Source organism: Apus apus, chromosome 8 (assembly GCF_020740795.1).
Source record: "Apus apus isolate bApuApu2 chromosome 8, bApuApu2.pri.cur, whole genome shotgun sequence".
NCBI lineage: Eukaryota > Metazoa > Chordata > Aves > Apodiformes > Apodidae > Apus > Apus apus.
In genome coordinates, this window is record NC_067289.1 from 13,340,223 (window position 1) to 13,352,167 (window position 11,945).

At 42.0% G+C, this 11,945-nt stretch overlaps 2 protein-coding genes across 2 annotated transcripts; one reads left to right on the plus strand and one right to left on the minus strand.

Moving 5' to 3' along the window:
* Window positions 1-6,739: 6,739 nt before the first annotated feature.
* NCBP2 (nuclear cap binding protein subunit 2) lies at window positions 6,740-10,234 on the minus strand. Its single transcript, XM_051626874.1, has 4 exons — window positions 10,103-10,234; window positions 9,815-9,996; window positions 9,040-9,178; window positions 6,740-8,518 (listed from the first exon to the last, which is right to left on the minus strand). Exons 1-4 carry the CDS (start codon window positions 10,181-10,183, stop codon window positions 8,447-8,449), a joined length of 474 nt encoding a protein of 157 aa, XP_051482834.1. The 5' UTR covers window positions 10,184-10,234; the 3' UTR covers window positions 6,740-8,446.
* Window positions 10,235-10,328: 94 nt separating this feature from the next.
* NCBP2AS2 (NCBP2 antisense 2 (head to head)) lies at window positions 10,329-11,088 on the plus strand. Its single transcript, XM_051626252.1, has one exon. The coding sequence runs from the start codon at window positions 10,340-10,342 to the stop codon at window positions 10,613-10,615; it is 276 nt and encodes a 91-aa protein (XP_051482212.1). The 5' UTR covers window positions 10,329-10,339; the 3' UTR covers window positions 10,616-11,088.
* The last annotated feature ends 857 nt before the right edge of the window (window positions 11,089-11,945 follow it).

The following is an 11,945-nucleotide window of genomic DNA, read 5'->3' on the forward strand; positions in this document are numbered from 1 at the left end:
GCCCAGAGATGTTGTGGAGTCTCCATCTTTGGAGATGTTAAAAATCGATTGGACACATCCCTGGGCAACCTGCTTTAGGTCACCCTGCTTTGAGCAGGAGATTGAATTGTGTGGTCTGAAGAAGTCCCATTCAACCTAAACTTTTTTGTGATCCTGTGACATTAATCTCTGCCTGATGGAGGTCAGCCAAGGACTGAGATGAACAATTTCAGCTTTTCCAATTTGATTTATATTGCTTTTTTAATTAGATATATAGAAATGGACCAATTTGTTTTCTTGGTTAAGAATCACATAAAAAAATGTACCACCTTCCTCACATTAAGCTATTGTTTAGCTAAATACATTAGAACAGTCAATTCATTTCAGTGTCCCAAAACTCAAAGGGAACTCAGAGCTGATTAAGTGTTTTAAAGATAACACACTGTCGACACACCAGGTCTCACAGAGGTGATATTGGAGAGACCAGACCACTCACAGAGATGTCCCTTCAGTACAGATCACAGTCACAAAGGCCCAACAAAGCCAGCACTATGCACATTCTTAATTCTTTAATATATAAAGCAGGTCATTCACACACAAAAGAGACTGAAGTACAGCAAGTCCTGACAGTTGTGTGAGAGTTACACGTGCTTCTGGGGAAGATATTCCCAAGTCTGCCCAAAGTTCTCATGCAGCTGCTGACAAACTGTGGTAATTCAGAGAAGGAAAGTTTTGTTTATGATACTGGTTCACCTGCCTCAACAACTGTGCTAGAAATTAAGCCTATGCTTGCAACTCAGCCTGCTCTGAACTCTGCTTTACTGACATAAAGCCTCAGAACACTTCCTGTCACTTTGCATTTTTCCAAGGACAGATTTGGGCTGTGCAGTGAGGCACGTGTTCCCCCCACTGCACTCAGAACAGCTGCATTACAGGTGCATACAGTCTTTTACCACAAGGGGAAAGGAAACAGCCAAATGCCACTTTTGAGAATGGGATTGCATCTCTGTCCTTTACGGGAAGGATGTCAGGCTCTTGCAGTAAACTTTGCTACCACAGAAAATAGGGAATTTACTATAAATAAATACATACAGGTTAGCCAAGAAACATCTAAAACTTTTTCTTCAAATCTTTTAAACAAAGCACCCCAGCTTCTTGGCAAACACTGAAGTGGTTCCTTTCTGCATTTAGCAGAAGACCTAAGAATCTTAACTCTGAAGCTCTTCAAGGAAAGTATGAATCATATTGCTTTAATAGAAAACCAACTTCCAATTTCCTGGCTTCATGGGGAAAAATCAAATATTAATGTTTTGCTTTAATACATTGATAAATTCAGCCATTTTTCCCCAGCATAAAAGACTGTATTGAAAAAGGCAAATGGTTCAGAAGTAATGGCTGTGATCCCTACAGATTCCTGTGCTGCTGCTGACAAAGAGAGAGAGAGACCAAAGAGTACAGCTCAGAGTCACAACAATCAACCAGTTCACGTCCGGAAGTGACAGAGCTCAGAGCATCTCTATTCCTACCAGTCAGTCCATAATCTAATCAATCTGCTACAAAAATCAAGAGATGCTAGTAACTTTTTAAAATTACAAACAGAACTCATAAGACAAATATGCTGTGACACAGCATTGACATCATTGTATGCTGCATCATGACTCATCACCATGGTCCCTTTTTTGACATTGCAAACATGCACCATTCTCAGATTATGAAACTGTAAATGGAGCAGTAGATGCAAAAAACCTGCTTTTCACTGATACTTTAACATCCCTGTTCATGGGATATACGTGAATAAAGATAATAACCTCACACCTTAAGTTTTAGAAGTGCTCAACACACTTAGCAGAAATACTGTATAATGTTGAGTTTCATAGTATATTCCAATCCAGAAACTGAGCTCCTCTCTTCACCCACTCTCTTGCTCAGTCTATGCACAATAATGTCAACAAGGTCTGTGAATTCACCCGTCACCCACCCTGGAGTAAATGGAAGGAGAAGCAGGTCCTGCTTGTAATACACTCAACTAATGAGTTCAGGCCTATTGAAATCAACAGTTACTTCACTCAAAACTAAACTGTGAACAATGCAAAAAATACTGGAATTTCACTGAGGGCTTATTTATGTTATTTTTCACATAGATTCTACCAATTCTTCAACGAAATTGAATTTCTTCAAGAAACTGAATGAATAAAGGTTCAAAAGAGAATGTTCCTTTTATACACTTTCACTAAACTATTCTTACATTTTTCTCCAGAAATGGAAATGCTGTTCACGACCTGAAGGCTTTCTTTAAAGATCATAAATAGAACATGCCCTGTTCAAATGGAACTGGAATTCCTAACGACACAACAATGTTTTATACTTTCCCTTTTTCAATATCTATCTTTATACCATGTCTGAAAAGCAGCAATATAATCTTTATAAATGTAGAATACCTTCCCTCCATTTAAATGGAAGGCTGGATAGAAAGCGATACTTGATTTCTAGCTCTTGTCACCACTACTCCTTTGCAGTTTCAGCCTCTCACATCTCTACTGTAAGTTATGACAGCAGTTGTGGCAACAATATATTCAGCAAGAAAAAGTGTTTACAAACCATGAATTTTTAAAAAATTTCTTAACACTAAAGTAATTTGCATTATATGTTTCTAAATTCGAGAATCCACTACAACTCAGAATTTACAAAAAATTAAAACTTGCTTTTTAAAAAGCCCTATTACAGTATACTTGCACTGGACTTGGTTAAGGCATTTATTTTGAAAATCATGAAGAAACTAATTTCCTAGGATTGTAGTGATACACAGCTTAGACAACACCCAACACCTTCTCCTCACATTTATGTGGATGGAACTTTGCAAAAGTGCTGCCTGAAGGCTTTTTCAAGCTAATACATAGATTTCAAAGAGGAAATTCAGCTGGAAAATTAAAAGCAGAAGCAAAAATGCAGAGACTTTGGGACATTCCCAGATTTAATGCGAAAAAGTACTTTTGCAGTTCCTGGAAACGTTTCTCCTCTTATTGGAGTGAATTCAGAGGGGAAAAAAAAAACAACAAACAACTAAAACCAAACCAGAAATCAGTCCTTTGCCAACGTGCACAATCACAGTTACTACACACAGAACCTTTCAGCTCTTCAATGCTTAGTGTAAAAAGGCTACATCTCAGAAACCTCCAGATGCTTTTGCCTCTGCTGCTTCAAGGTATGTTAGAAGATAGTTTAATTGGTCACTAGTCACTTTTGTGAAAATGAAAGAAAAGTGAAAAAAAATTGAGATTGCATGTCTGGTGAAAAGAGATGCTTTCAGAACACACTGTTCCAGAACAACCACTCCATTAGCTGACTGCCAGGACTGGCAGAACACGTGCATCTTAAAAGTGAGACATGGCTTCTCATGACATCTTGTGGCAGCATGACAAGCTGACAGGGTTCTTGCTTTGTTTTAATAAAAAAGTACTAAAATAGTGCAAAACAGCCTTATTACAGAAAATCAAACACTAACAAAAAGCACCATTTATAATCATACTATGGCTAACAGACTAGGAATGCTTCTTTTTACTTATGTCAGAAAAATTCCCCATAAAAAATACAAAGTGGCAAATATAAAATAAGTCCATTCTTTTAAAGAAATACAATAAAGTTAGAAAACTGAAACAAGTGCAGTTTGAAGCAATTCAACCTGCACGTGAGCTTCAGATCAAAACACAATGTATTTTTAATACATTCTTACCTATAAAAGACAACTAATGTTGCTGAAGAGAAACAGCGACAGGCTACAGACCTACAAAGCCTGATTTCTAGGTGCCTCCACTCTGAAAAATGGTCTACTTATGAAAATTAGGTTTTTGACCATATTTACAGCATAAAGAAAATTTTGAGACAGTATGACATGCAGCAAGCTGCACAAAACAGCTTTCAGCAACCTTCTTTGCCCTGTCAGAAAATAAAAGCCACTTAACTTCGTAGTCACTAGAGGGAGTCATCTAGCACTATACTTGTGCCTTGGCTGTTAGAAACTCCAATTTCATGGCTCTGCTACAGGGAAAGATTTTGTGTCAGATCTAAACTTACTAATTAGTAAGTGTTGCAAAGAAGAGGGACATATTATATCCTTTCCACCTTTGGGATGGAGACATTGGGTGAAATTATGTGGTCTTGACATCCAAATACTGTATATTTATGGATTTTTGAGACCTAGATCATTTACCCAGAAATTAGAATGGAACACAGAAAACTCTGCTCAATCCTGATCCAATATTGCTTATAGAAAATAAAACATAACTGTTAAGCATTATGAAAGGAGTAGCTGGAGATCTTTCTGGATGAAGCTTAGAGTAAATTACATATGTAGGTGACAATGAAAGACTTTTGTTATGCATTTTTCTCTCAAATTTTGTTCTCTAGACTTGATCAGGACTAGCTATGTCCTGGGAACTTCAGATGCTTTAAGTGCACAGTCCTAACTCTGTGTGTATGTAAACTTTATGGGCTGTACAAGGTGCTGGAATAGACAAGTTCATTATCAGTTTGGTTAACCTAAACTTCAGTGTTACCTCCTGGTGCAGTGCTGTTGGCTGTGGCTGGAAGTGGAAGAAGCTCTCGTAGTTTCCACTGTTCAATCAGCCCCAAAGGGGCTTTATGGTAGAAGCCTTTTACCTCAGCATAAAAATAATAAATTAATAAAATTAAAATATCCCTTTCCTTTACTATGGCTTCTCATCCAGTCTGGGTAGAGCACATGTTTTCGAGAAAGGAGCAAGGCCTGTTTTCAGTTCACACCATTACTGAAACTTTGGGATACAAACTCAGCCAACCCTGAATGGCCTTCCTCTGCCTACATGGAACAGAAAGAGATGAAGCAGTAATGGAAATAACACCTGCCAGTCACAAGCTGGGACTCAAAACTGGTCTTTGTCAGACAAGGGCAGAGACACCTTCTGCCCAGAGCTATGAGAAACATTTACACCATCCTGTTTTCCTAAAAGGGAGAGCAGGAGTTGTGTGTATTACTACAGAGCAGCACTTGAGTATATCCAATCCCTTGTGCAAAATCTTACTTAGATGAGAACAGGCAGGAGAAATATGAAAGCACGCAATTAATAAATTAGACCATTACTTCCCACACATGATAGAAATTTTGAAGTCCAGGATGCTTCCCTTTGCAGTCTTCCCCAATTCATTGGTACTTCCCCGACAGTCGTATTAGGCCCTACATTTACCTGAAAGTACCAAATACAGTCAGCTAGGAGCAGAAATCCCAAAGAGCAATGTCCACACCAATTCTTTTCAATCCATAGTCTAAGGTACAATTTGTGCTTTAGAAACTCAGACAGAAAACAATTTATTAGATGTCCAGTCCCGGTGGACTGCTTTCCTTTGACTAGTATTCTCTTTGACAGTATAGATGAAAGCCTTTGCACAAAACACGTCAAATTGTTATTCATCAATTTTTACCTTCACAAGTACCCCATCTAACAAGATATGGAAAACGAGGTGTTGGATCTGTGCTTAAATACATTAACAATTTTGTCTTTCAGAGTCATTTGTGTAGAAAGAACCATCACACTAACACCAACAGTGGTTGCACTGGCAGCCTCAGACCTCAAGCAGGAACTCTGCTGCTGCATAGGACAGTAAGTAACCTGACTAATACAAAGATCACCCTGACACTAGGCTGCAGGATACCCTGGCAACAGGGATTATTTTGTCAGTCATTGAAAATGAAGATCTTTAGTGCTCCAATGTACACACTACTGATTTTACACTGTAATACAAAGGCTCAAATGCTGTGAATACTGATCTTATTTGCAGCTATTCGTGCCTAAGAGAAGCACATGAATCAACCCACCATGAGCCTGCATGAGAGCCTGAGAGAGAAACTGAAGCTCTCACTGCCTTAATTTCTAGCAACCTCTCTTCCATCAAGGAGTATCTAAGCTTCCATTCATATTCTTAGCCGCTGTATTTCTTTATGGATACAATTCCATAGAAGTAAATAATTATGATGAACAAGTATTTAGAAAACACATATAATCACAACAAACTGTTGTGTGAATGTTAGAAAATAATGGGAGAACTTACACTTTCAAGAGAACCTACTCACAATGAACTAGCAGGTAAGAAAGCTGAAGGACGACTCTGGTGAAGTTTTAAGGAGTTAATTAAGTTACTTTTTTTGTGCACTATCTTCAGCAGGGCCACGCACAACTTCCATTAGCCAAGGCAAAAAATCAAACCACGTTCAAGCAATTTCCTCTATATGCACTTTTGACATACTAAGACTTCACATGATTTATCATAGGCTTCTAAATCCCATTTTGATTGAAACCTCTCTCAAAACAGAAAAATCTTACTCTAAAACAAAGTGCTTTCATACACACTGCAACTATGCAGCAAAGACAGTGATCTGTGTGACCGGTTTTGAGGAAAAAACTTATCAACTCCATTTCATTTGAGAATGCCTTGCAGCACATACAATAAAAAAACAAATTTTAAACTCTATTTTTATAAGAAAGTGCATCTTGAAAAATTCTTGTTACACACCATTTTCATTTCCATTTCAGTATCAATAAATAGTTTAATTTCTGTTATGTAATCCAAAATGTAACCAAATGAAGAGTAATACCCAAACATCTTTCAGCATCCACTCAAGAACTGAATACTCATTATCTCAATCTTAAAAGACACTAAAGGATGTGGACAAGAGTCTGAATATAGTTCCTTGCTCTCACTGATTCAGTTAAAAAAAAATAACAAAACATTTTAATGTTGTAGCTTTATTTGAAAGTGACTTAAGAGTTTTGGAAACACAAATTTGTACACAAAACTGATACAAGGAAAAGTAAACTTCAGGGGTGTCCTAGAGCAATTACAGGCTGTAAACTCATAAGCAAATGTACTAGGTAGAAAAAGGTAACTTTGTTCAAAGCCTAGTTTGCAGACCACCACCAAGGCATCTGGAAAATCTAGTTTTACTCTACGTGCCAAAAAACCCACAGCCCAGCCAAAACCTTGCTTCCTAAGTAAGCAGAGTCTCATTGCAGTTGTTCTACCTCACTGTATTTCCAATTTACAGTAACAGTTGTGACAAACAGTGCACCAGAAACACATCAAGATTTCCAACAATACCTTCAGTAAGTAAAGATCAACTTTTCAATACCTGGTATTTTGAAGGTTTATATGGAGTCATGGACAACAAGGTATTTGGACAAAACTTGATGAATTGCCATTTCCAAAGAACTCAATAGTCGAGAAAAAATAATCCAAAGCCCTATAACAGTTTATTTTAAACTATTTCATTTCAGCAGCTCAATTTCAAAGATCTTGGGATGACCAATTATTTTTATTCCTAAGTCTGGAGTACATGAAAATCCTGTCATATAAACCATCAGTATTAATAAGATCCAGATGGGGAAAAAAAAAAAATAAATCTATACAGTCCTGCAATTCTTCTCCCAATCTTTCCACATGCTCAGTAGAAAGTAAGGCTTCTCCCAAAACTCATCTTTTTAAATTTTTACCTTTATCTGAAATCAGGTTTCTCCAATAGAAAATTATTTTGAGAACAAATTTCTCACTATACACACAGTTCCTCAAAGTCCTGTTTTTGGGGGTACCTGTAGAACTTGGCTTTGTACTACTCCTGCAGGCACAGGAAAGACACTGTTCCTCAAATATTAAGGCTGTGGAGAGCTAGGAGGCAGAAGCAAAATACTACTACTCCAGTAGTTACTACTGTAATTCTTACAGTTGCTGTTCTCTGTAACCCAGAAAGCAAAATGGTTCTGTATCACCTAGTCATGCAATCACATTATCTTTCACAGAAAGCTGCAAGAGTCTGTTTTCTGCTCTCTGCTAGGCCTGCTCCTCATGATTCCTGAGCTCATCAATCTGACTTGGTCTTATTGTGGCTGTTCATTAGGTGTGCTAGGAACAGCATCAGTGTACAAGGATGTTAACTGACTAACCCCAGAAAATCTACAACTTCCCTAGAAACTAGAAAATGTCCCTAGAAATTCCCCTTCTTTTTCATGCTCTTCACCTTATTCTTTCATTTCTGAAACATAAACCAAGCCTCTTTTATTGCCGCTCTCTACCCTGTGATATGAATGTAAACAAAACCCAGTGACAGAATAATCAAGTTTTACCCTTAAAAAAAGCACCATACCATTAAACCTTTCTTCCTTTTAGTAGAGTTCCAGCAGCATTAAGACACCAAAGCCTCACCCACACTAGTGCTTAAAACCTTGCTCCCAAGTCCTCTGTATTAATGTACTCTGCAATGCTTTGGATCCTGGTATTAAAACATAAAGAGATATTGAACACACTACGTGATCACAGGAACATGGAGAGCAGTTTCTGTGAATCTCTAGCTACATAAATTTGTGTGCAACAGACCTACTTTGTGCCTTGTAACATTTACAATGTAGATCTAGATCTCCTGCAAGGCTGAGGAGTCATTCACTGTTCACTGGCACTGAACAGTTTTGCCATAGCCACCTCTTCCAGCATCGTAGTCTTGCCGATACTCGTCTCGGACCTTAAGAAGGAGGGAAAAGGGAAAGTCCAGTAAGGACAAAGAAACAATTTCTCAAAAACTATTACACCATCAGAATATAGCCAAACCGAGTTCACAAAATGTAAGTTGCCACAAGGAGTCGACTGACAAAACAGAAGGCGAAGTGCATCATGGAGAAGCCCAGAACACAGCACAGACCAATTTCCTTTTTAATCATATCCAGGAGGACAGCCAAGGTGAGGATGGCCGCTCTCGTGCTTCAGTATCTACTACTTGCTCAACCTGAGGTAAGCTAAGTGTTGTTCTTTGTGTTCTCCAGTCTTACATTTTCTAGGCTTATTTATAAGCATTATCTCCCAAAGTTTCTGAAAGTACTTTCAGTGAAATATATGAAGTTACCTCTTCTTACTAGATAACATCATCATTGATAAGATGCCCTACACACGAACATATAGTACTATCTTAAACAATAACTCTTAAACTGCTGTTTCCAAAGTTGTTATGAATGTTTTCCTTAAAAACTGGACTGCACAACGACCTACCTGGCCTCCTGATCTTCCACGTCCATATTGTCTACCCTCCTTAAATCCTGCATCCCAGTCGGTCCTTATGATCCTGTCATCAAGTCTGGTTCCGTTGATGTAGCGCATTGCATTTTCAGCATCTCCTCTTGCATAATACCTTGGGAATGGGTTAATGGAAAAATCCTACGGTTCTACTTGCAACAAAAGGAAAAAAGAACAGTCTCCAATGGGCTACCAAACCAAGTATTTGCTTGAATCAGGTTCCTGATAGCTTACTTCAAAAAGCAATGCTTTTTATGAAGCTATGTGGGCTGAGAAAGCTGCTAGTGAAGCAGAACAATGTGCCAGGATTCAAGCATAGTACAAATGCATATATTGGATTAAATTCTTTCATGACATTCACCCTTAAAAGCATAAGGTCTAGCACCAAAAAAAGAATGAGACGCCCCATGAATGCTCCATTCATGCTGCAAAGTTTCACCATTTTGGCGAGTTTACTGGAACCAATAACAATTATTTTCAAAGAGACTTGCAAGCAAAGGAGCCAACACATCACAAGGATGCAAGATACCAAAACCAACTTTACGTGTGAAAAGAAACCCTTCTTTACTGGGGCTCAGAGAATACACTTTTACTGTGGAGACTACCTAAAAGTGTCTGGCTTGAAGTAGCAGAGTGACAGCAACCTAGTAAACCCCAGTCAACGTGCAGGACAGGCCTGCCCTCTCTTGCTCAGGACTCTCAGACACCTTAGCAACTAAGTAACTTGTTCCTCGGGCCCCCAGAAGGATACTCCACGAAGCAGAAGCCGCAGGCGGTTTTCTTCACTTTGTCCAGCCCCATGATGACCTTCTTGATGTCGCCGCTCTTGCCAAAGAGCTCGTGGATCTGCTCCTCTGTGGTGTAGAAGGAGAGGTTCCCCACGTACAGCGTGGAGCTCTTCCTCAGCAGCCGCTCCTGGTCGTACCGCGTCCCCTGAGCCGCAACGACAGCGTTACCTCACGGCAGGGCCGCAACAGGGCCCGGGCCCGCCCGACCGCGCGGCCCCCGCCCCCAGCAGCACCGGCGGCGCCCCGCTCACCCGGAAGTGCTGGTCCCGGTACTGGCTGAGGTCAGCGTAGGAGTCGCTGCGGAGGATGCTCAGCGTCCCCCCGGAGCACATGGCGCCGCCGCCCCCGCGCCCCGCGGCCCCCGCGCCCCGCGCCTCAGCGTCTGCCCGCGCGACCAGCGGCCGGGGCGGGGAGCCAATGGGAGGCGGGCTCGGGCTCTCGCGAGAGCGGGCGGGGCGCGGCGGCGGCTCTCGCGAGAGCGGCGCAGGATGGCGCTGCGGCGGGCGCTGCTGGCGCTGCTCGGGCACCCGCGCCTGGTGCAGCAGCTCTCGGAGTCGCGGCCCGTCCGCGCCGCCGCCCGCCTCACCGTCGCCGCCATCACCCGCGGGCAGCTGGGCGCCCGCCGCGCCGCCCGGGACCTGGGCCCCCGCCTGATCCGCCTGCGCGACGCCTTCCTCGGGGAGCTCAAGGACGGCGCCCGGGCGCGGGGCTGGCCGCGCTCCCGCGGGCCGGGCCGGGGAGGCCGCCCTGGAGCGCAGCCCTGAGCGGGAGGCAGCTGCGGAGCCGCAGCCGACGCAGGATCCCGGCGAGGAGGAGAAGGAAACCCGGACCGCTTCCCTGCACCGAGCGCGGGAAGACCTGAGCGTTAGAGCCGGCGGGGGAGCGGGCCCCGGGGCCGGGCCGCGGGGCACAGCGGGGCCCGCCGGCTCCTCCCGCGCCGGGCACGGAGCGCGGCTGCTGCGCCAGCCATGGGGGACCCCGGGTACCGGGCCTGCCTGAGGCGGATCGTGAGCTGCGACCGACGCTGCTGCCCCATCGCGAGTGCCAAGCATGAGAACGTGACGCGTGCTGCTTGTTGGTAGGGTGGATCTTCATTTCAAACTCGGTTTACACTTTGCACAGAACTCGGTAACAGGCAGAAGGCAGACTCACATCATACATCATCCAGAATACTGTCACAGTTGTCACAATAAGTGCTTGATAAGAAACTTGAAATAAAAACATATTGCTCCATTGACTTCCTTTAACAACTTCTGTCTACACAACAGTAATGTTCTATATTTATATTGTAACTTTAGTACAAAAGGAGCTCTAAATGGCAAAGGTGATGGATAGGATAATCACCCCATTCTACAGGCAGGTAAAGGAGATTCAGGAGCCATCTTAAAAGCACACCTCAAGTCTATAGTAGCAAGAAGGCTTTAGGGGGAAAAAATTACCAATAGAGCCATCTTAGCTATAAATATGGGAAAAGGTGTATCCAGCATATGATAGACTGGGCTGGTCTACTTGAGTTGCTGTATTAACAACATATGAGACTAAAATAGTTAACCTTCCTTCAGTAGTATGTTTCACTATTTAGTCCAGCTGACGAGATGCCCAGTTAACTGGGGAGGATGTTTCCCATTTTTGTATCACCCCAGGTGAAAAGAACCTCACAAATTATCTGAGATGCAGTTTCCAGCACTGCTGGTAAAAATTAAACCTCCCACCAACAAAGAGTTAGGTGTGCCTGGATGTAAAAACTGGATCTATGGTGTAAGTGAAAAAAGTCTAGCTGATGAGACAAGAGCAGTGTATTTTCAGTCTGAATTAGTATTTGTAGTCGAGGTTCTCTTCCTGGCATAATCACAGGTTGCCTTTGCAGAGGTAGGGAAGTCATAGTGCCATGGGAATGGTGCTCAGTCACATCCCTTAAGCCATTCATGGTCCATCCCGCTGAGATTGCCAGAGATCTTTAAGTTCTATGAACATGATTTTCAAAATTTAAAAAAAGCTGTTTAAGAAAGCTGAAGACAGTAAGCAGGACATGGAATACCAGTTGTGGCACAGAGCCATCGTCCTCAGTGTAAGACAGCAAAAAGGAGATGAGCT